This window comes from Physeter macrocephalus, unplaced genomic scaffold (genome assembly GCF_002837175.3).
Source record: "Physeter macrocephalus isolate SW-GA unplaced genomic scaffold, ASM283717v5 random_178, whole genome shotgun sequence".
Lineage (NCBI taxonomy): Eukaryota > Metazoa > Chordata > Mammalia > Artiodactyla > Physeteridae > Physeter > Physeter macrocephalus.
The window spans coordinates 68,920-93,286 of NW_021145476.1; the positions used below are offsets into that span (position 1 = coordinate 68,920).

The 24,367-nt window shown below is 52.8% G+C and overlaps 1 protein-coding gene across 1 annotated transcript in view; it reads right to left on the reverse strand.

Annotated features, from left to right (window-relative positions):
* LOC102977659 (uncharacterized protein KIAA1671) overlaps positions 1-7,584 on the reverse strand; it is a 58,247-nt gene extending 50,663 nt beyond the window's left edge. The window contains exon 1 of the mRNA XM_028484585.2: positions 6,837-7,584. Coding sequence (XP_028340386.2) covers positions 6,837-7,121 — 285 coding nt within the window. The 5' untranslated portion in view covers positions 7,122-7,584. The remainder of the gene's footprint in view (positions 1-6,836) is intronic.
* Positions 7,585-24,367: the final 16,783 nt, after the last annotated feature.

A 24,367-nucleotide genomic window follows, 5' to 3' on the forward strand; every position in this document is an offset into this window, starting at 1 on the left:
CTCCACGTATTGTGAGCGCAGCCCCCTTTTCAGTGTGGGGGGAGGGGCGGGGAGCTCAACATAATTTCACACAAGCAGAGCCCGGTGGAGTGGCCAAGCCTTTGTCCTGCCCTGCACGTCACTCCAGGTCTCTCCCAGAGGCACCGACTCTGGGCCCAGCCTTCGGCCCGTCTGGACCCGTGAAGGGGCCATTGTTCTCTGGGTGACATCATTCTGCTGCCTGCAGGGTGAAGAGCAGACCTGGAGTTGGGTGTGGTCAGCCCATCCTGCCTGCCCATCCACACCAGAGCAGAGGTGCGTCACTGGGCGCTGGACTCGGGGGCTGCGCTGAAGTCCAGCACCCCAGTTCCATGCCCTAAGGGGCAGGGCCCGAGGCCAGGGCACCTGGCAGGGCTCTGGACCAGCAGCGGTTGGGCAGCATCAGCACAGATGCATCAGCACAGCCAGGAGATGCAGGAGGGGGTGGTAGTAGCTGGACCCTACTCCCCCGAAGCCCAGGTCTCCGGGAGAAACGTGACAACCTGTGCCTGGCACACAGTAGGCGCTCAATAATTAACAGCGGCAATTGTTACTCTGCTCTCGTTACTGCTCCCTTGCTCGTAACCTTACGGTTCTAAAATCTCGCATCCTTACCAGAGTCCCCAGGCCCTGCGTGACCTGGCCCCCAACTGCTCATCTTCTACCTTCTCCCAACTTACTTGCTCTGATCCTGCCACCCTGGCCTCCCTGCTGCTCCTCAAACATGCCTCAGGGCCTTTGCACCTGCCTTTCCCGCTGCCAGGAGGTTCCTCCTCCAAAGCTTCTTAAGGCCCATTCCCTTCACTCACGGCTGTGCTTAAAACATCACCTCCTGAGAAAACTTCTCTGACCTCTCTTCCTAAATCACACTCCCACCAGTCCCCATACCCTGTGACATTTTTCTTCAGAGTCCCGACACATACCAGAGTATCTTGTTCACTCATTAGCTGACTTATTTGTTTACTGTGTCTCCCTGTTCCTGTGAGCCCTGAGAGGGCAGAGACCCTGTCTATCTTGTCCTCCATCTGGCAAAGAAGAGATAATGGACAAAAAATTCTTAATGAATGAATAATAGTTTCTATCCCCATTATATCTCAGATTTTCCCACCTGGACCTCTATAAGGAAAGAACCCCCGACCACCCTGGGCTGGAATCTTGGTGTCAACTCCGAGACGGTGGGTACCAAGGCTAAATCACTGATCCTCTCTGGGCCTCCGTTTACCCATCTGTGATATGGAGATGGTGCCACAAGGCAGACACAGGGATAAAGGGGAGTGGATTTCAGGAAGGCAGACATGACGTCAGCGGCTAGATGTGCAGGACGCTCTTCTAGGCACCGGCGATACCGAGGTGAGCCAGGCCGACCCAAACCCCAGCCCTCGCAGGCCTTTCATTCCAGTGGAGGAGACAGAATAAACAAGTGAAATGAAGCAAGTTCATACTGAGACAAGTACCAGGAGGACATTTACGGGGCACAGGGTGGAGGGAAACACGGTGGGGATTCAGCCCAGCCGCAGCTGTCAGGAAGCCTCTCTGTAGAGGTGAAGAGAGAGGGAAGAGCGTTCCAAACACAGCGAACCGTGAGGGCAAAGGCCCAGCGTCTGGAAGGAGCACGCCGTGACTGAAGAAGAGCAGGAGGTCAGAGTGGCAGGAGTGAAATGAGCTCGGAGGACAGCGGTGAGAGCTGAGGTCAGGAGGGAAGCAGGGCCAGATGCCACAGGGCCTTGCGGGCCACGGTAAGAAGCTGAGGCTTCCTAAGTCTGGGTGAGGCAGGGGAACAACTTGACCCCTTGGGTTGCTGGGTGAAGAATGGCCTGGAGGGCAAGAGGCCAGAGTAGAAGCAGTGAGTGAGCTGAATTGTAGCCTCCAAAGAGATATGTCCACATCATAACCCCCGGCACCTGTGAATGTGACTTGACTTGGAAAAAAGGTCTTTGCAGATGTTAAAGAAGTTAAGGATCTCCAGATGAGCTCAGGATGGATGACCTGGAGGGCCCTAAATCCAAAGACAAGTGTCCTTATAAGAGACAGAAGAGAAGCCGTGTGGAGACAGAGGCAGAGACTGGAGCAATGTGGCCACAAGACAAGGAATGCCTGGAGCCATCAGAAGCCGGAAGAGGCGGGAAGGATCCTCCCCTAGAGCCCTAGAAGGGGGCGTGGCCTGACAACACCTTGATTTTGAACTCTTGGTCTCCAAATTTCTGCTGTTTTCGGCCGCCAGTGTGTGTGGTCATTTATCGTGGCAGCCTAAAGAGGCAGTCAACGTGGAGGAGGTACTGACAGAAATCGGGGCTTCTGATGGTGAGAGTCACAGACATCCTTTTCCTTTCTAATTCTCTCCCACTTGCTAAAAAAAGGTGTGTGTGTGTGTGTGTGTGTGTGTGTGTGTGTGTGTGTGTGTGTGTGTGCGTGCGCGCTCATGGCAGGGGGAAGACGCGGAGCCCTGCTGAATATTTATGCATCCATTTCACCATAACTGACGCAGAACCAAATACTCCCACTCAGGATTGAACCCACTCAGCACAGGGCGCCGGTGCTTAAACAGTGAATCCCCGGGGCCAGGGGCCGCCTTGGGCCCAGCGCAGCCGACACACACTGGGGTGTTGGGGTTCCAGCCTCACCGATCCCAGCTGTGTGGCTCCAGGCCTGTGACTTCACCTCTCTGTGCTTCTGATTTCTCATCCATGAAATATGGGGGCTATGCTCCATGTCCCTTAGGGGCAGCTGTGTGGATTCGATGAGACAAACTCCTGGCAAGCAGGAGGTGCCTGCCCTTCTTCCCCAGCTCAGGTCAGTGGGAGGATACTCCAAATACAATTACAGTCCCCCAACCAAATTACATACAGCAGTCTTCTCAACCGGAGGAGGGGGAGGGGTGGCGGTTTTGCCCCCTGGAGACACCTGGCAATGTCTGGGGACATTTTTGGTCATCATGCTTGGGGGCGCTACTGGCATCTAGCTGGGAGACGCCAGAGACGATCCTATATACATACATGGGATGGCTCTCTGCCCCACAAAGAACGACTGGGCCCTAGATACCAACGGTGGTGAGACTGGAAAACTGACATATAGCGAGAGTTTGGTGTCAGGACTTCCCTGGTGGCACAGTGGTTAAGACTCCGGCGCACTCAATGCAGGGGGCCCAGGTTTGATCCTTGGTCAAGGAACTAGATCCCGCATGCATGCCGCAACTAAAACATTCCCGCACGCCGTAACTAAGAGTTCGCATGCCACAACTAAGAGTAAGCATGGCGCAACTAAGAGTTTGCATGCCGCAACTAAGAGTATGCATGCCGCAACAAAGATCCCGCACGTGGCAACAAGGATCCCGTGTGTTGCAACTAAGACCTGGCGCAGCCAAATAAATAAATAAATATTAACAACAACAACAACAAAAGAGTTTGGTGTTACAGACAAGCCCTTGATCTTTTAAGACGGTTCCCTCGTTTTCAGCCCCTACATGACATATTTATGTGCTGACGAGTTTTATGTTCTGTCCCCTTGAAGGCAGCTCTATAAAGGCGAGAGCTGTGTCTGTTTCATTCAGTGTTGGCACCCTAGTAGGTGCTCAATAAACACTGGTGGGATGAAAATGTGAGTGAGTGAATGAAGGGACACAAGTAATACACACCTCATGCTTACGGGGGCCTGGCTCACAGTAAATGCCCACAAAAGGTTGGCCAGGTTCTTATTTTGCTTTGCAAAAGGCACAAGTCTGGCCATTTGGTCAGGCGGGACTCACATCATGGCACCTGCACTCGTTAAGCCCTTCCTGTGTACGGGTGCTTAACAGGTGCCAGGGCTGTGCTGGTTTTCAGTCCATCCCACTGGACCACCCACCTGACAAGCCCCAGGTGAACCCCACTTTACAGATGAGGACGCTGAGGCTGAAAGAGGTGGGTCCACTTGCGCAAGGTCACTTGGCCAGCACATGGAGGAGCTGAGCCTTGACCCCGAGTCGGTCCAATTCCAAAGGCTTCTCTGCAGAACAGCCCTCGGCCCTGGAGACCCCCGCTTCCCACTCTCACTCCATCCGTTGGCCTCTGTGGCACTGCCATTGTGCCTGGGTTCTGGAATTTTCTGCCTGGCCTCTACTTGCAGTCCACCTCGCTTGCTGGGCTTGTTCTCAGGCTCACTCTGGGCTGCAGCACAGACATGCCTCTTCCTGCCTTTGTCGCTCAGAGACAATGCGATTAATTTCCCTTCTTCCCCCTTTTATTAGGCAGACGCCCAGGCAGGCCATTAGCAAATTATTTCAAGGCTGCCTTTAGAACAACGTTTTGGGGCACGCCTTTGAGCGTTACTTTCTGCCTGCCAGAGATTCTTCTACTCGGCTCTGAGTAAATAGGAGCCTGAGGCAGGATTTGGAACAGAACGGATTCTTTAGGTAAATCGAGTAAGAGTTCAGGTCCCAAAGACTGAGATCCTGCCCCCTGTCCCCTTCTCAGCCCCAGCTATGGCTCCTGCAGATGGCCCCGAACTCTTAATTGTCTGTGGCTTTAAAAAGTTGCCTCCTCCCATAGAACAAATATTTAAGCGAAGTCCCTGAGCGAAAGGCGAGTGTGTGGATTTTCCAGTTCGCTGGGGATCTTTGAAGGGATGGTTTGGGAGAAAAGGTTTTAGTTGTTGCAGTAGCTAACTTTTAAGGCCCACGTACCATGGCCATGGGCATCATGCGTCTACTGGTGGCAGGTCACTGCCACGATGGGAAATGTAAATGGGAAATGAGGATAATCCCCCATTTCACAGATGAGGAAACTGAGGCACAGAGAGGGGAACAGTGCACCCAAGGTTGCACAGCTGGGAAGTGGCAGAGCCAGGAGTCAAACCTAGGTCCTCTGCAGAACAGCTTGTGTCTCCATCCCAACTCGGCCCTCATCCTGAGGAGTCAGGACATCATGGCATCTGACAGACAGAAAGCAGCTACAAAGGCACACCTATTATGTGCCCAGTCCTGCGATGGGTACCCATTTCAACCTCCTGATGATCCTGAGTTCTCCCCAATTGACAGAGGAGGAAACTGAGGCTTGAGAACGGGTCAAGGTCCCTTCGCCAGGATGTGGCCGAGTTTGATTCAGGCTTTCAACCCCAATGCCAGCTGGTAGATGCCAAATGCTAAATGGGAAGGTACCAGATTAATTCATCCCAGATTCATCTAGCACGCATTAGCATTGATGGAGGCACTGCAAGGCAACAGTGAACAGAGGAGACAAAGGCCCTGCGAGGTCCATCTCCATTCATTCATTCATTCATTCGCCAAGCTGGGGAGCAGGGCAATGAGGCCTGGGGGGACTCGGGTCGATGCCTAGGGTCACAGGGCAGGAGAACTGAATGTTACCAAGCCCCACACCCTTAACTGAATTGCCAGAGAGGGAACAAGAGTGAAAGAGAAGAGAGACAGAGAGAGACACACACAGAGACAGAGACAGAGGGACAGAAAGAATGAATGAGAGGCTTTCTCTCCCGGGGCTAAGTCACCCCTTCCAAAGGTTGGGGTGGGGGATCCGTCTCATAAATTCAGGCCCCACTGATTCGTCCAGGGCCACAGAGCAGCACAGACCCAAAAGGGAAGGAGATGTCACATTAATGAGGCACATGTTAGCACCTGACTGCTCTGGTTGCCGTGTGACTCTGGGAGAATCACTACACCTCTCTGGGCCAGCCAAGGGGATGCCAGGATCCTGCATCTTGAGGGCAGGTGTGAGATCTCAGCGACCTCGCGTGCACAGAGGGCTGGCTCAGAGCCTGGTGCGCCCCTCGGCTCCATACTTAAATGCTGGGTCCCAAAATGACCATCGGGACTCATCACAAGGCTGAACCCAGGGAAGGAGCTGGCTTAGCCCTTCACCCATCTTTAGTCTCCTGCGAACTGGGTCACGTAGTCAGGTGGCAGATGTCTCCTATGTGAAAACACCAGGCCCTCTCTTTGAGGGTCAGTGATATGGGCTTCCCTCAAGTTATCAGGAAGGTCTGGAGAAATCTTTTTACTGGAAGCTTGGCTGGAAAGAGCCCTGAGTGGGGTTCAGAGCTGGGGGTTCTGGCACTTGCTTTGCCACTCACTCACTGTGCCACCCCAGGCAGGTACCTTTCCTTGTCTGGGCTCAGTTCCACTTCTTCACATGATTAGTAAGGTCCTTGAGAAAAAACCTGGATGCAGGTCGCGCTTTCAATCATTAGATGTCATTCCCCCCTGGTCCGCAAGCCCCATCAAGCTTGCCTGAGTGAGAGATGGTGCAATCTCAGGACCCAGATTAAGGTCCCCTGTCCTGGCTCATTCACACCAAGGTTCGCTTGTCAGTGGGCAAATCTGCCCACCGCCTCGGGTAATCAGATAAGACCTCGCAATTTTGCTCGACTATAAGAGCACAAAAGTCACAACTCCACACGCACATGACATGGACACTTGGCCACCCCGGAGGGTGTGAGGAGATGAAGCAGGTGCGAACTAATCCTCCCCCAACATAGGAAGCATTTGTGTCGGGCTGGAGTGTCGGCACTTACAGATAAATCAACCGGCAGACCCTGCCGGACTCATGTGCCAGCCCCGTCCACACAGACGTTGAATCGGTATAAACGTCCTGACCGCTTTGGGCGGGGGCGAGCAAGTCCACTGTCAGGGGGATCGCCACCACGCGCCTCTTTCCCAGGCGCGGGAGCAGGACAGGGTCGGGCTAGACGGACAATTATTCTGGAAGAGGCAACCTCCCTGGTTGGATCTATGGGAACCCCACCACCTCCCTGGAGTGGGGGAGGGGCAGCACTGGCGGGGAGGAGTTCTTACTGTTGTTTTAATATTTTAAAAAACATAATAAGCTTACAAGATCTGGTGGCTCCGAGTCCGGCTGCCTTTTCCTCAGGGAAGAAAATCTCTGTTGGCTTCGCGCAGAGAAGCGGCGTAAGGATTCCCGGCTGCGGGAAGCGAGGTGTCGGAAGGACGAGGTGCGCTTGAAGGGGGTCCGGCCGGAGGGTTCCCCACTCGCCCGCTCGGGGCCCACCGTGCTGGTCACTAAGTTGAGGGCCTCCTGGAAGGACCGCCGGACGGTCCCCATCCACTGGGTCATGTGGGTTTGGGCCACCGTGAGTTTGTCTCCCAGGTAATCCATGGGGCCGGGAGGTGGGGAGGCAGGAAAGCGGTGAAACGCGGGGGTCCTCTCCCCTCTCCCTGCTGGGCGCTGCCGGGAGCCCTGGGCTGCCTGGAGAGGAAAGCCGGCAGCCCTCCTCAGCCGGCCCGAGAGGAGATAAACATCGCTGAGCCAGCAGCCGGCGGCATCCGCGGGGCCCGCTCCGAATCGGAGGCAGTGCAGGGTCAGGCTGCCAGGCCACCCCCCGGAGTCGTGAGTAAACACGCTGGCAGCTCCAAGATCCAGTTCCCAGCGCTCACCGGCTGGCCGGCTGGCTCGGGTGACGAGGAGCTTTGAGGAACTGGGCTGCCGCGCCGGCTCCAGGGCGTGACGGTCCCCGCAAGGTGGGGGAGGAAAAGGCGGTGGCCCCCGGGCACCCTCAGGCACCTGGGCCCTCACTTTCCCCCAGGTAGGCGGCACCCCCCAGGCACCCGCGGCGGCGGCGGGGCCCTGCTCACCTGGCCCACGCAGCTTTCCTGTCCTCCGGCCGGGGGTTCCAAACCTGTGGGCCGGCGGGCAGCTAGCTCATTTCCGGAGGCAGCCACCAGGGCCCCGGGTCCCCTGGCTCGGCAGCCCAGGATGACATCAGCCCCCGTTCTCAGCGAGGGGCTTCGCTGCCCAGGAATGCCGGAGGGGCCTCGGGGAGGCGGCCGCCCAGGGAGCTGACGTCCGCCCCCATTTGTTCTTCCTCTCCAAGTCCCAACTCGCTCACCGTCCCGCGGAGCTGACGGTGACTGCACGTGCCCGGCAGCCTATCCGCCCTGTGCCCTGACCGCGGGCGCACGGGGAGATGCGGCTGCACGTGCGTGCACGTATGTCGGAGATCAGGCGGCCCGGGGAAGGCTGAACAGTTGGGAAACTGCCTCTAGGGTGACAGGCAGCGAGCGTCTGGGGACCTCTGGCGGTCCATTTCTCTGTCAGTTTCCCAGCCTCTCCTTCCTCCCCCTGTGTCTTATTTTCCACTTGTTCCTCCCTAAGCTCCTCTCTCTCTCTCATCCTCTCATCCTCTCATCCTCTCATCCTCTCGCTCTCGCTCGCTCTCTCTCTCTCTCTCTCACCTTCCCAGCCTTCTCTCCCTCCTCCCTAAAAGGCAACACCCAGCCAGGTGAAACAACCCCCGAGGTCCCCCAAGGAAGGAACGGGGCCGGGCTGTATTTCAGTACAGGCAGAGTTGCCATGGCAACCCTGGGGCACAGCATCTGCCCCATCCTGGGTGGGCAGGCGCGGCACAGGGATGAACAGGAATGATTCATGGTTTATACTGGGTCACATGAGCTCCTGGGCTTTAACCCCCGTGGAGCTGTAGCGGCTGGGGGGCCGGGGTGGGAAATGAGAGGTAGCAGCATCTGAGACTGCAGGGGGTGCTTGTCCGGAAGGGTGAGCAGCAGCCAGATCCTAAGGGGAGGCACACTTGTGGAAGGAGCTTTCTCCTTCCAGCAGGGATCCACCCGCTGTGTTACAGATGAGGAGACGCAGTCTCAGAGACGTAGATTCACTTGCCCAAGGCCACACAGCAAGGGTACCACCAGAGCATGGGTCTGGGCTGTTTCATCCCCGCCCCTGCCCCATTTTCCGGGTCTGACACGGCACATGGTCCAGAGTTGGAGCTCAGTAAATATTTACTGGTCAAACGCCGAGTCCAAGAGTGAAACTTTGATCTGTCTGACTGCATCCCCAGCACTTTCCCCCACCCACGTCATCTCAGTTTTGAACAAATATTTGCTCCCTAGACACCGATCAAAGGGCTTCACTTAAAGTTTTTCACAGAGGTGTCTCTGACAATGCAGCTGACGCAGATCTCCTTCTTCTCTGGATTCCCAGTCCTTACAGATGTTCGTTAGCTCGTTCATTCTTTCACTCATTCACGTAAACGTTCAGAGACTGCCCTCCCCGGGCCAGGCACTGGATACAGAGACTGAGGACGTCCCTGCCCTTGAGGGCTCCCAGTCCAGTAGGACACTATAACGGTGGCTAATATTTACTGAGAGTGTGACTGAGTGTCCAATGCCATTCTAAGTGTTCACAGGAATTAACTCATGAATCCTCACATGAACCCATTTGACAGGAGGAGACTGAGGCCCAGGGAGGTGACGTCACCTGCCAAGTTCTTCCAGGGTGGTAGGCGGCCCCCAAGATGGCCTCCAGGGATCCCTGACCCCTGTTATTCACACCCCAGAGTGGTCCCCTCTCACAATGAGTCCGAGTTGGTCTGTGTGCCCAAGAGATAAGGCAGAAGTGACAGTGTGTGCTTTCCAAAGCTGGGTCCTGCCAGCCGCCATGTTGTGAAGGCACTCAAGCAGCCCTGTGGAGAGACCCACGTGGAGAGAGTCTGAGGCCCCCAGCCAACAGGCAGCACCCACTTCCAGCTGTGTGAGTGAGCCATTTTGGAAGCAGATCCCACATCGCCAGGCAAACCCTTGGATGACTGTGGCCCTCAACTGCAACCTCGCGGGAGACCCTGAGCCCGAGCCGTCCAATCAAGCTGCTCCCAAATTCCTGACCCACAGAAATCACAAGAGATGAAAATGCCCAGAGGCAGGATAGTGCCTGGGCCATTGGGAAACCAAGGGCTGGAGCAGAATGAGGAGAGAGAGGGGACGGGGACAAGGGGCTCTGTAGCAGCCTGCACCCCATGATGCAAATGAGAAAAACGTGCACACGGCCCCAGATCCTACCTCCATACATGTGTCTGGCCCCACCCACCACCCCATACAGCCTTCAGGGTCCCAGGGCTTCTGGCCACCAAGGTTTGCCCACTTTCCTCACCTGGTCCGTAGCCAACCTCCTGCAGTGGGCGGGCCACTTGCCCAGAGGGCCAGGAACTTCCAGGGTGGGAGCAGTCATGAGAAAGAGCTGAGTCCTCCCCATCTAACCCCAGAAAAGCCGCACCAGGAACACCTAAAGATCTAGAAAGGGACGCAACTTTTTAACAGACCATCTGGACACAGAGGCGGGAAAAATTTACTGAGAACCTTCCGGAGGAAAAATGTTACATCAAAGCAGCACCTACAACACCTTTAAAGTGATAATACCCAGTGTTGGTCAGGCTGTGGTAAAAGAGATACATTTACCCACAGCTGGAAATGGAGATTGGTATATTATTTCCTGAAGGGAATTTAACATTGAAGATCAAAATTCTTAAAAACAATGGCCAGTTAATGACACACATGCTGAAGGGTACCGATATCTATAACTTATTTTGAAATGCAGCAAAAAGAAAAAAAAAGTATACACTAAGGAATGGATGGATGGCTAGATTTTTCTAAGGCAAATATAGCAAAATGTGAGCAATTATAGAATCTATCTGGTAGGTATATGTGTATGTCCTGTACAATTTTTCTGTATATTTGAAATTTTTCATAATAAAAGGTTGGGATGGGAGGATGCACCTGCCTTTTGATCCTGCGTTTCATGATCCAATTCCACACCCAGCAATCTGTCTGGAAATGAGAATGATCTATACAAACATTTTGCTATACAGGGGTGTTCATCACAGTTATATTTGTGAAAAATTCGTAAAAACCTTATCATCCAACTAAGAGACTCGTTCAGTGCTGTGCCGACCCATACTGAAGTCAGAGGCAAAAGAAAAAATCAGTGACACTGATCCTGTCTTTATGTATAATGTCGACAGTTTGTTCACCATGGATTTTTGAATTAATTTTGATTTTTTTAAAATACTGCATTAAAAGTTATTTATTTTGATAACCCATTATTTCGGTGCTCTCTTAAATTCTGGGCCCTAGGTGTGTGCCTCAGTCACCTCACCCTAGCCCCAGCCCAGGATATGCTAAATCAATATAGCTTCATGGTTAAGGGTTTGTAGACCTGCCTCCGGCTCTTATTAGCTGTGTGGCCTTGAGCAAGTTACTGAACCTCTCTGATTTTCAGAGATGAAATCATCAAAGTCATCATTGTCACTGATGCTGTTGGAACCCCTTACTGTGTGTGCCAGGCATTGTATTACATTGTCTGCTCCTCTCAACAATGAAATGAGGTTTGTACTAGGATTATTACTCCCATTTTACAGATGGAAAAACTGAGGCAGAGGGATTCAATGAGCAGCCTAAGGTCACACAGCTATTAAGTGGTAGAGTGTGCAACCCCCAGCCTCACACCTTGGACAAGGTAGAGGAGGACTGGCCTTTGGCAAATCAGTCTGGATGGAAGATAAGTGTCAGGAAAAGCAGAGGAGACCAAGCAGCAGGCGGGGTCACAAGGTCCCACCTCCTTCCACAACGGGGGAGAGGGGTGCAGAAGGGAGCTGGAAAGCCAGATTGCTTTCCTGCTCCCCGCTCCCGGCTCCCCTTAGGTACAATGTGGTCTGAAAGTGTGACTATAAAAAGCGTCACTCTCTGAAAACTGGGGCAGCCTGAGTGCTTTCCCTGCCAGAGGACTTTTCTTGCAAACTCTTCTGTTCTCTCCAGGAAACTCCTGGGATGTTGCTGGGCATCAAAAAGGAAAGAAAGCCATCTCCTTACATAATTAATCCAAAATACTCTGGAGAAGCTGCTGTGATCCAGGAAATAAAGGGGAGTTTTATCCACAGTATGAGGTGGGGCCCAGAGGTCACCATTTCCAGACAAGTGTGCGCCGTTACAGAAATCAGAATGCGGTCATTCATTCATTCGACAAATGTTCCCTGTGCCGTTACTTTGTGTGAGCTCCGTGCTGACCCTGAAGGGACCTATAGTCCCTGAAGAGCTCGGGATAGCTATCTGATCTCAGCCATTAAGGGGAGAGAGTGTCCCAACAGGCCACCTCAAATCTGAGGCTATATCATTTTCTCCCCCCAAATCTGATACAAACATGAACACTCTAGAGAGTCCCTCAGGTGGAAGAAAAAGCCAGAAAAAAAAATGAACATTTGCAGTACAAGTACCAAGGGCTATAACAGACTAGTGAATAACACACTATGATGGGAATGTAAGTGGGGGAGGTGAAACCCAACCAAGAAAGTAGGAAGTTGAGGAAAGAAGAGCAAAGGGAAGATGATCATTTACTGAGGATCATGTATTGTAACTGGAAGAAGGAAATCTGGGTAGGGTCTTAAAAGATGAGCAGGAGTATTCCAAGAAGGCTGAATGGCACGTGCAAAGGCCATTGGGCATGGCCGTATTCAGTCTTGCCTCTGGGCTTTTTCAGAGGCTGTATCCCCTGTATCCCTGCCTAGAGCTGCCTTCCCCTGTTCTCCACCTCTATTGGATGTCCCCGCACCCCAAGACCACCTTCAGCAACTTCAGTCTTTTCCAAATCTCCCCCAGGAGGTCTCAATTACATGACTCTCTGCACATCCTGTTTCCCAAAAGATTGGACATTCCAGAAGTAGGCATCCTGGGCCTCAAAATATACTAATGTTATACTGATAAGGAAGGGGGTGTGGTAGAAATAATAATAACCATTAATTGAGGATTTGCTGTGTGCCGGGAACTGGTCACCCATACACCTCACCTCACATAACCCTCACAACAACCCTGCAGGGTGAGTCCTGTTATTAATTATCCCCATTTTGCAGAGAAGGGCAGTGAGGTTTTAAAGAGCTGAAGGTATTTGCTCAAGGTCACTGAGCTGGCAAGTGGGGTTCTGGGACTTGAACCCAGACCTGTCTGATTCCAAAGCCCTCTTCCTTCTAGGGCAGAAGCCAGACTCTATCCACACCTCTAAGACCCCTTAAAATAGCCAACTCTGTCCCAAGCCCCATGCATGAGGGCAGTAACTATTCCACACACTTCTCTGGTTGTCTTCAGACCTCCTTGGGTCAGGAAATGCCTGCAGAAGGACTTGTCTGGTTGTAAATCAAACAGTTTCCTTTCTTGACAACTGGCCTAGAGACTAATTCCAGGGACCATATGTGGGAAGGGCTGACTTGTCCACCCAGCTTAAACCTGTTTTCTCTCCCCGTGGGATGGAGCAAAGGTTTTGGAGAGCTGAGCAACAGCCAAACTTCTCATTTCATTGAAGAACCAGGCCCAGGCAGATGGCTGTCCCAGACCCACAATAAATCTATGTCAGGAGACGTGATCTTCCATAGGAGTCGCTCACGATATGGACTTTGACAAGGTCTCTGGGATGTGCTCTGCTGCCTCTTGTTCAGCCCTTTGCACATGCTGTTCCCTCTGGCTAGGACACCATTCTACCCGTTCCTCACCTGGTCAGCATCTATTGTCCTTCACAGCTCAGCTTAGGGTACTCCCTCTTCCAAGAAGCCTCCCCTGATTCTTCATGCCCCCCGGCGGGGGGGGTGGTCACCTCTGGGCTCCCACTTTGCCGTATGACCCCCAAGCATCATTAACAATCTGAGCTGTAACTCAATTTACCGGTCGGTCTCCCCACTGGACTCTGAGACCAGGGGCAGCAGGTATGTGTCATGTTCACCCTTGAATCTCAGCATCCGGCACTTAGCAGGCACTCGACGTGCCCACCGTGTGAAATGAGGGAATCACTGAGGTTTGAACCCCAGTCATACAACTCCCAGCATCCCTCTCCCTAGGCTTGTTTCCAAGGCAACAGGGAAAAGAATTCTGATATGGGAACAACAACAAAAAAAAACAGAAATAACTTGATCTGACAAGTCAATCCCAGATTATTTATAAACCAAGCCCAAGACTATTTCCTTGTGTTCATTTATCACACTCTTATTCAAATAGTCATTTTAATGACCTAAGATGCCCTTAATTAACCTTGGAAGGGGAGGGTGGGGGGAAAAAAACCATCTGGAAAGGAAATCTTTCTAGAAACGGCCAGGAACTCATCTCCCTGCTTTATCAGGCCCCACCCTGAGCTCAAGTGGAAAGTAGCATTTTCCACACAGGGGAGAGCCGGCTGTGTGGCCCCGCCTTGCATGGCAAGGCCAGTCTGTAATTACAGCCCCTCTTTGAAGAGCTCGGCGTCTAATAAAGCTGCAGGCCCTGGCCTCCTCAAAAATGGAAGCAGGCTGGGCTGAGGGCCCCGCCTGATTCATGCTGCTGGCTGCCCAGTGGCTCTGGGGCAGTGGTTTCTGGAATGCTGCCACCCGCTCCTCGGGCTTTCTGGGAAGGAGAAGGGGACCCTCCTGGGGTCTTTGTCTGGTCGCCTTGCCTGGGGTTGGACAACACGTCTCTTTCCACCAGAGCAGCTGAAATTCCACATTTTTGGATCAGTTAGTGAAAGAGAGCAAGATGTTCTTGGGGAACAAGAATTAGAACTGGGACAAGGGATTCATGATGTCCCCTAGGAAATTTATCCCTGAGCAGTGAGCCTGCTATCCTGGGCTAAGTGCCCCCTAAGTAACACCCTAAGATTTGAAGGCTCTCCCCGAGGATAATAAAAGGCTAGAGGAATGAAAAGGCTTCCTTTCCCTGCTCCCTCCCGCCTCCCTTCTGACTTCAACAAGCACTTGAATGAGGACCTACTATGTGCCGAGCGCTGTGCCAGGTGCTGGGGACCCCATCCCTGGCCCCCAGAGAGGTTTTATTTGGGCTTTGCAGTAAGGATGATAACGAACTGGAGTAGCTCTTAGTCGCCGAGGGCCTACTGTGTGCTCCATCACCTCCCTGACCTGCATAAGCCAGAAGGGTTGTAATCCCCGCTGTACAGATGAGGACACCGAGACACCGAATGAGGAAGACCCTAGCCCGAGTCACATGGCTGCCGCGTGCAGAGCGTGGCTTAAGCCCAGGTCAGGCTGAGCTCAAAGCCGGGGCTCCTAAACACGGGGCTACCCTGCCTCTGTGAGCACCCCAGTTCATGGCAGAACAGGGCTGGCTTTGTGGTGCAGAAGAGGTGGTGGTAGGATAAAGGGGCCTTACCCCCGCTCCTCTTTCTTCCTCTCTGCTTCACTTCCTCAGACTCAGGCGGCCGTGAACCCCAGGTGAAGCCTGACTGTGATGGACACAAGGCTTCCCGAGATGGCCTCAGCCGCCTCGGCAGCTCCAAGGACCCGCAGGTCTGGGCGGCCTTGGAGAGCCCCCTGTATCCCACCTGCCGCGGCTGAACGGAGAGGAGAGGGTGGGCCCTGGGCCCACTGACCCAGGCCTGAGGCCACCGGGCTCTGCCCCCAATTACTGGGGGTCCCCGGGCAGCGCTCCCCTCCGCTCTGGGAGGCCAGGGAGCCCAACTCAAAACCCCAGCTGCCTCCTCTCAAAGGCCACCTGTCCCAGGCGGACTCAAACACCATGTGGCCTGGGGCACTCACGTGGCCTCCTTTTGCCTGTGGTGCCTCATCTCCCAAATGGAAATCATGACACCTGCCTCCCAGGTAAAGGTGCACAAAGTAGGCCCCCAGCAGAGGTAGGTGGGATGGCGTCAGATTCCCATGGGCCTGTCTGCAGCTGGAGTGCTCACATTTTGAGAACAAACTTTTGAAGAAAAATGTTCTCCCAAACGCCAAATCAACATCTATTCAAACACTGCTAGGACGCGGTTAATATTTCCTAAGCACCAACGACGGGCCAGGCCCTACGCCATCTCATGTCATCCCCACACACACATGGTTAAGGGCAGGCCTCCCATGACTGACTCCTCACGGTGTGACCCTGGGCCAGTGGCTTGCCTTCTCTGAGCCCCTCCTTCCTTGTCTTTAAAATGGGATAAAAATGGTCCCCTCCTTCCCAGGTGGTGCTGAAGTTTATGTGATGTGTGTTCTATCTCGTGAGAACAGAACAACTATCCCCATTATACAGATGAGGACACTGAGGCAGTGAGAGCAGAGGCTGAAGGCTGCACAGTCACTCAGTGGTGAAGTCTGGCTTGGAGGCCTGTGCTCTCAGACCTGTGGCTCGGTGCGAATGGGGCAGTGGGCGCTGGGGAGCCGGCTCCCCTGGCCTCCCAGGCCCACCCCTATCATGCCCACTGCCCAGCTCACCAGCCCTCGGCCACCCTCCTCTCATCTCCGAGCTGCTGTGAGTAATGGTCTCCACTCGGTTCCTGCTTGCTGAGGCCTCCACACAGGCACGGCCTTCTCCCGACCCGGCTAGAGGTCTATTATCTTGTGCCTTGTTTCTCGGCTTGTAGAGAGCCCCTCCTCTGTACTGCCCACACTGTTCCAGGAGCCACGCTGTGCTGGGCAGGAGGGCAGGAAGGGGGGCGGCCAGGCAGCCTTGGCATTTTGACAAAAGTGTGTCACCTCACAGGCCCCCACAGTACCCACCTGGTAGGCACAAGGCATATTCTGGCAGCCTCAGAGTTCCTGGACCTTGGCCAGCCTGGACTCACAGCTGTCTGGAACCCTCCCATCGCCAGGGCGATGAAGGTGAGACCCCCAGCTCCCTCCACCCAGCTGCCTCCTGCCGGGAAAGGTACCGCCCAGCAGCCCCAAACTGACTGTAGCCCACACACCATGATGCTTCTCATTTCTGAATCTCAGCTCTTCAGAGACTCTCCCTCCCAATCACCCAACACAAAGGAGCTGCCAGACCCTCTCTATCCTAGCACCCTTTCCTTCATACATTCTGTTATACTACCTGGTATTTTCCTGATCGTTTATTTAATGTGATCTCTCTAACCAAGGCTTGTGAGAGCAGACACCTTGGATGTCTTAATATCTGCTGTTGTCCCTGTGCCTAGCACACTGGAGGCTCTCAGTAAGTGTTTGCTGAATGAATGGGTGAATGAATGAATGAAGTGAAGAAGAGAAAGAAGGGGCAAGGAGGGGAGGAGAAGTGGCGGGGGGTGCATATGAGAGGGAGGGGAGGGGAGGGGAGAAACACTATAACATTTATACTGCAGTCCCATCCTCTCCTCTCCTCTCCTCCTTGGTCAATTCCTACCCACCCTTAAAGACTTCACACTGATGCCCCCACCTCCAGGAAGCCTTCCCTGCTACCCTTCCCACTCAGCTCAGTGCCTCCTCTGGGTTCCCCAACCCCTGAGCTTCCCCATCACAGCGTTCTCTTAACCATAAATGAAAGGGCTAATTTCCACACCCCTCTGCCCCCTGGCTGCAGATACTGGAAGGTCAGCGCCGTTTCAATTCCCTTCTGTAGCTCCAGGGCCCATCCTGAGGCCTGGTGCACAGCTAATGTTTATCGAGGCCTAACCACATGCCAGGCCCAGGCTGAGCACTTTGAATCAGATAATTCACAGACTCTTCAGCATCACCCTGTAAGGAGGGGGACCATCTTATACCCATTTTACAGACAAGAGAAGTACGGCTGAGAGAAGGCAAGCTACTTGGCCAAGGTCACAGAGCAAGGACCCTGGGCGACCATTATACCACACTGTCCTCCAGCACCGATTATGTGCAACGCTTTAGGCACTTAACATAAATCTCATTCAGTTCTCATCAGCCCTTCAAGGCAACATCAAATCTCAGATGAAGGAACCAAGGCCAGGGACATAACGGGGTCCTCATAACCAGCTCAAACTCACTCAAGACAATCGGGCACGAGGAAACTAGTCAAAGAACTGGCACCGAAAAATACAGCCATGAACAGCATTCTTCTTTCCTGGCCAAGCCTTGAAAATGCTGGCTACTAACTTCCCACCCTCTCCTGCAGCAATAGCATGGGGATGGGACCAAATCCTGGCCAATGAGATTTTGGGGGAAAGTCTGCTGGGGATACTCAGGGAGAAGTCTTCCTCCCAATACACCCCCTCTTCCTTAGCTGGATATTGTCAAGTCTCCCAGGAATGGCTGGAACTGTGGCAGTCATTTTGGGACCACGAGGGGAAAAGACGCTGAAGAGAGCATAGAAAAATGGAAAGAATCTGGGCTGATCCACTAATCCAGGATGTGGCAAACTTTTTTTTAAAAAGGGCCAGATAATAAATATTTTAGGTTTTGCCAGCCGCGTGTGGTCTCTGTCACATATTTTTCGGTTTGGGGGATTTTTTTAAAATAATCTTTTAAAAACGTAAAACTCATTCTTAGCTCACAGGCCACAGTGTGATGAACCCTGCACTACATCCCCTCTACCAGCAGGAGAATTATGTGAAGTAATACACATCCTTATGTTTTGACCCATCTTTATTGGGCGGGGGGGGGTTCTTTTGCTACTTTCAGCATCTTCAAAAGCATCTTCACTGATAAAATAACAGCAGTGTACCAAGTGCTGGTGAGGATGCAGGGCAACTGAAACTCTCAGGGGATGAGATGCAAAATGGTACAGCCACACTGGAAAACAGTTTGGCAGCTTCTTAAAAAGTTTAACATACACCTACCACATGATCCAGCCACTCCACTCCTAAGTGTTTACCTGAGAGAAATGAAATCACGTGTCCACCCAGAGACTTGACCAAGAATGTTCAGAGTAGCTTTACTCACGTGAGCCAAAAAGTGGAATCAACCCAAATATCTGTCAACAGATGAATGGATACACACACCGGTACATCCATGCAGTGGAACAGTCCTGAGTGATAAAAAGGAATGAGCCGCTGATACCCACTACGCCACGGATGAATCTCAAATAATTCTGCAGAGTGAAAGAAACCAGATGAAGAAGAGCGTGTGGTGTCCAATTCCATTTACATAAAAGTCTAGAAAATGCAAACTAATCTATAGTGAAGTGATAGAGAGCAGATCAGTGGTTGCATGAGGGCAGGGAGGGAGGGATGGATCGCAGAGGGGCACGAGGAAATTCTTAGGGGTGAAGGATGTGTTCATTATTTTCATCGTAATGGTGGTTCCTTGGGAATACACATATGTCAAAACTCATCAAATTACACCCTTTAGGGCTTCCCTGGTGGCGCAGTGGTTGAGAGTCCGCCTGCCGATGCAGGGAACACGGGTTCGTGCCCCGGTCCGGGAGGATCCCACATGCCGCGGAGTGGCTGGGCCCGTGAGCCACGGCCGCTGAGCCTGTGCGTCCGGAGCCTGTGCTCCGCAACGGGAGAGGCCACAACAGTGAGAGGCCCGCGTAACGCAAAAAAAAAAAAAAAAAAAATTACACCCTTTAAATATGTATGTTGTATTGTACGTCAATTATATCTCAACAAAGCTGTCACACATACAAAATAACAGTGGTGGCTCTTACAATAAGTGGAGCCCTGAGGGTAAGGGACAGGGGGTGGGTGAGTCTTGGCCGAATGGGACCAGCAGAAAAGCAGGGGAAGAGGGAAGGTGGGAGCCTGAGAAGCCAGAGGCCCCACCAGACCTCATTTGTCTTGGGTGAAGGTGATGTTCAGCTCTGCCTGCTCCATAATACAGCCGAGGACAAGAAACCAGGTCTCTGAAACGTTCCTAACTTGGCAAACAAGGCCCCAGAGGCAGCCCTTGGGGACAGCTCGGGGACAAGTGGCCTTAATTCGCCCAGCTTCAAGGACCCTGTGGGCTGTGCTGAGCACCCACAGCTCTTCTGGGACTTGCCAGGTGCCAGAGCTGGTGTCTGGGGTGCCAGGTCTCTTCCCATCTAATGAGACCCAGGGCACACACCAGACGGAATTCCCTGGAAGCCCTAGACTTTGTTTTTTCACTCATCCCAGAAAGAACAGGAAGAATTCCCATCTCGGCCCTCCAACCACCATCTGCAGCAGGCCAGGAACAGGTCTGGCTCTGCAGCTTCGGAGCCTCCTCCCGCATCGGACTGGATACCAGGGACACGCTAGTTGCCAGCAGGCCGGCAGAAACCGGGCCTTCCTCCCTCAGGTCCTGCACCCTCCCAGGGCAGGGGGGGGAAGAGGGCGGGGTTTCAGGCCAGACCCCAGTGCCTCTTCATTCTTACTTACTTCAGATTTGAATAATAAATATGCTAACTACCTTCTCTTCCCCTGCCAAGTGTTCTCATTTCAAAATGGACTTAATGAGATCCCTTGGCAGAAGGACCTCTGGAAGCAACGAAGATGCTGTGCAGCCTCGAGATGCCAGCAGCAAGCGGCACTTACTGGAGAGCCAGTGAACGGAAACAGGCCAGGACGGGGTGGCCATCACTCACGCACCTGCCATGGGCTGAGCACGGCGTTCGCTGCAGGGCAGGTGCCACCGTATCCTTTAGGTCACTGATGCTCTGCCAACAGCCCCATGTGGTCTTGTCTCCACTTGAAAGATGAGAAACCTGAGCCTTAGACCTGGTTCCCAGGTTGTACAGCATCAAAACCTGGCCTGTCTGCCAAAGAGCTGTGTGACTTTGGGCAAGCTGATGCACCTCTCTGAGCCTCTGTTTCCTCGTCCATCTGTAAATGGGGATAATAATAGTGACCTCTGTGGAGGGATCACTTAGCACGTAGGACGTGCTCAGTGAATGTCTGTGCTCAGCAACTTGCTGGGGGACGAATGGCTGGATTTGAACCCAGGGGCCTGCCTCCGAAGCATAATCAGTTCTCTCTTTCCACCAACTGGTAAGTCCCTCTCCCTTCACTGAAAGAAATCAAAGCAATCAGAGGAGAGTGAGCCCACCCTCTCTGGCCCCGGCATCTGGGAGCCCGCCTTGCCGCCCTCCAGCTGCCTGGCCAGCCCCTCCTCTTACCCCGCTCACCAACTCCAGGGCATCACCCCTGCAGCTGACCACCCCTCTGTCCCCTGCAGCACCCGAGTCTCCCCCTCCGCTGGACCAGGCCCATCAGGAAAGCCTCGACATCACTCATCTTCAAAAGCCAAAGGGAAACCTCCTTCAATCCCAGCTCCCTCCCTGCTTGGAAATCTAATGGTGCCTCAAATGTGCCTCAAAGACACCAGGAGGAAACTCTGGATGCCTGGCTCCAAATCTGCTTTCTCCACACAAGTTCCTCCACTCACCTCGCTGTCCTGGCCTGAAAACTGGAAACCTTCCACGGTCCCCTTCCTCCCCTCCCTTTCCCTCCCCAAACTACAGCCAGAACCAGGTCATTTCTCCACCCCCATCCCCAGCCTGACCCCGACATCCCTCCTCAGCACCAGATCCCAGCCCCCATCTCCAACTTATCCCATCAGCCGCCACCAAAAGCATGCCCTCAGCTCTCCACTAGGACCAGAGCAAACTGCAAACGCTCTGCCCTGGCCCTTCAGGCCCCCACCTGCCTCCCCCTACCCCCCCTGCTCAATACCAGGCTGGCCATATTGACCCCACTATTGGTCTCAACCCCTCCAAGCTGGTTCTGGCCTCAGGGCCTTCGCAGGTGCTGTTCCCACCACCTGAAACACTCTTCCCCCAGATCCCCACGTGGTGGGCTCCTTCTTTCAGATCTCTGCTCAAAAGCCACATCCCTTTAGAGGCCTTTACAGCCACACCTCCTCCCAGCCTCTATCTGCCACATCATCCTGTTCTATCGTCTTCATACATTTATCAGTATTTACTTTTCGTATATATTATCTGTCTCTCCCACTGGAACATACACTCTGCTGGGGCAGGGATGCTCAGTGCCTAGACCAGCGTCTGACACAGAGAAGGGGTTCAATAAATAGTTGTTGAGAGAATAAACAAATGAATAAATGAACGAACAAATAAACAGTGAATGGACACACATATACACCATACAAAACCCTATGGGGCTCAGTGTGCTCATCTCTGAAGTGGAGGTGGTAGTTCCAGCACCCGCAGGATGGTGATGAAGATAAGCCCCGAAGGACGGGGCCCAGGAGAGGCTCAGAAAAACACTTGCTGGTTAAAGCACTGCAGCCAGCGGACACCCAGCAGCAAGACTCTCCTCTCAAAGCCTCACTGCATTAAATGCACTTAAAAGCCAAAATTCTGGGGCTTCCCTGGTGGCGCAGTGGTTGAGAGTCCGCCTGCCGATGCGGGGGACACGGGTTCGTGCCCCGGTCCGGGAAGATCCCACGTGCCGCGGAGCGGCTGGGCCCGTGAGCCATGGCCGCTGAGCCTGCGCGTCCGGAGCCTGTGCTCCGCGACGGGGGAGGCCACAGCAGTGAGAGGCCCGCGTACCGCAAAAAAAAAAAAAAAAAAAAAAAAAAAAAAGCCAAAATTCTGTAACTGAGATACAGTGGTTGAAGGTCTAGTGGAGACCATATGTAAGAACACTATTCGCTGTGTTATCTGGTAGCCATGGCAACTGAAATCTTCAAGTACAGTTCCATCTCGCTTTAACTTTTTATGCAGAAATTTCCAAAAGGAAATGTTCAGATTCCTTTCTCTGGTGACATTCTACAGAATAGACATCCTCGTTTGGCTCCCAGAGGAAAAAAATGCAAAATGTCAGATGCCTACGAGATAAACTGGTTTGCAAAGAAAGATGTTTCATTTCTTTAAAATATGTGAGTCTATTTCTGAGAAGAGGAACCAGATCATCATCATCAAATACTATTATAAGCAAATAAAAGTTGTGCTTGTAATAAGAATGGACCAGAACTTCACTAGCTCACTTGGTCATTCAACAAACATTCATTGCATGCCTGCTGTGTGCCAGGTCCTGTGCTGGACTGTGGGGACACAGCAGGGGATGAGACAGATGAAGATCCCTGCCCTCACGGAGGCTGTGGTCCGACAGGATAGACATCCAATGAAAGAGCATTCCTGGCAAGGAATTCCTAGCAAGGAAGAGCAGGGAGCAACATGGTATATGTGGAAGGACTGACCTATGGGATCATGTAGATCCATCACTCATTAGCTGTGTGACCCTGGGCAAGTCACTGCACCTCTCTGAGCCCGTGATAAAACTGTGATAATATTGTTTGATGATGTGCCATGATGATGAACCCAAGGAGAAGACAGAAAAAGTGCCTTGCATGGTGTCAGACTCCTCATAAGGAGCCACCTACACCCCCAGATTCTCAGAGCTGGAGTGAAACTCTGGCAGATGATGTGGCATCTGAACATCAGGCTGGACCCCAGACCACATTTGTGATGGAGGCAGGCCACCCCGCTCTCAGCTGTCAGTTCCTGTATGTCCTCATGCTGTTCTTCATACCTGAACACCTCCCCTTCCCCCTCACTCCCACTCCTGCCAGCCCCAGCCCACCTGGAAAACCCTATTCAACCTTCAAATGACCTGGCAAGTCCATGGCTAGGCATTTCCCCTGCAGACAGATGCAACACACAAGGGCACCAAGACGTTTGCACATGGATGTTCGCTGCAGTGTTGTTTACAGTGCACAAAACTGGAAATGACCTACATATCCATCGGGAGGGATCTGGTTCAATAAATACGGTGAGAGGAAAAATAGAAAGCCATCAGAATGAATGAGATAGACCTACTGTGCTGAGAGGGAAGGGTCTCATCATTATGAAAAAAGAAAAATCAGGGCATAGAACACTATGTATAGCAAGGTCTGACTGGTGTTAAAAAATACGTGTATATACACAGGAAATACAGATACATGCATAGAGAGTCTTACGTATGCAGAGAATATTTCTGCAAGGAGATGCGTGAAACTGTCGCCAATTTCTAGCGGAGTGGGACTGCAGGTTGGCGGTAGCAGGGAGACACATTTTTCTGTAGAACGCTATGCTATTTTGCACTATTGGAAATGTTCACTGTGTCTTTGTATTACTTTCTCAAATCAAAGAAAAATAAACTATTTTGAATGTTTGGACATCCATCACCTGTGTTAAATTTCCTCGCCCTAAAAATGGGCCTAACCTCCCCACCAGCGTGTGGAGACATCACAGGCACAGCACCATTACCCATGTATCCATTTATGTGGGTGTCACCCCTCCTTGGAGGCACGGAATGTGGGGTCCACACCTGTGCGCCCACTGAGAGCCTGGCCTCTCGCGCTCAACCAGTACATGCTGGAGGAACAAACGGCATCATTACACCCATATACCCACTTCCATCTTCTTCAGAGCTCTTCATTTTTACCGAGTTACTACTTATTAGGCATCGACTTCTCCATGCCAGCCAATCTACACCCAGCATCTCACTGCACTGGGTCCATAACTCTCCAGGCTGCCTGACAGCAGTAGATGCTGTTGGTGTCCTGCCCAGACCCCCAATACTGGCTGGGGCCCCCTTCCCCCAGGTTCTGGGGTGCTGGCTGCCACCGCTCACTGCCCTGTCTTCTCCAACAGCGGACCTCAGCTGGTGGAGGAAGAGCCACCCTGCTTCTCCAAGGCGGGGACTGACTTTGTGGTGCTGTCGCCCCTCCAGAACTCCTCGAGGGATCAGGCCAACTCTAGTTCTCCGTCACTAAATCGTGGACACATGAATCCCGTCTCAAGCTCTGTTTCTAGGGAACCTAGCCTGAGCCACTGCCTCTCAGAATCAAGCGGGGCAGACAGTTTTTTAAACACAGTGCTGGGAGTCTACTGAAATCATAACTCCGGGAGTGGGCAGCCTCAGCACGGGGAGTTTGAAAGAGCAACAGACATGTGGCCACGATAGGAAAACAGGAGGGGGTGTGTGGGGGTATTTATAAAGCCCATTTCACAGGTGAGAAAATG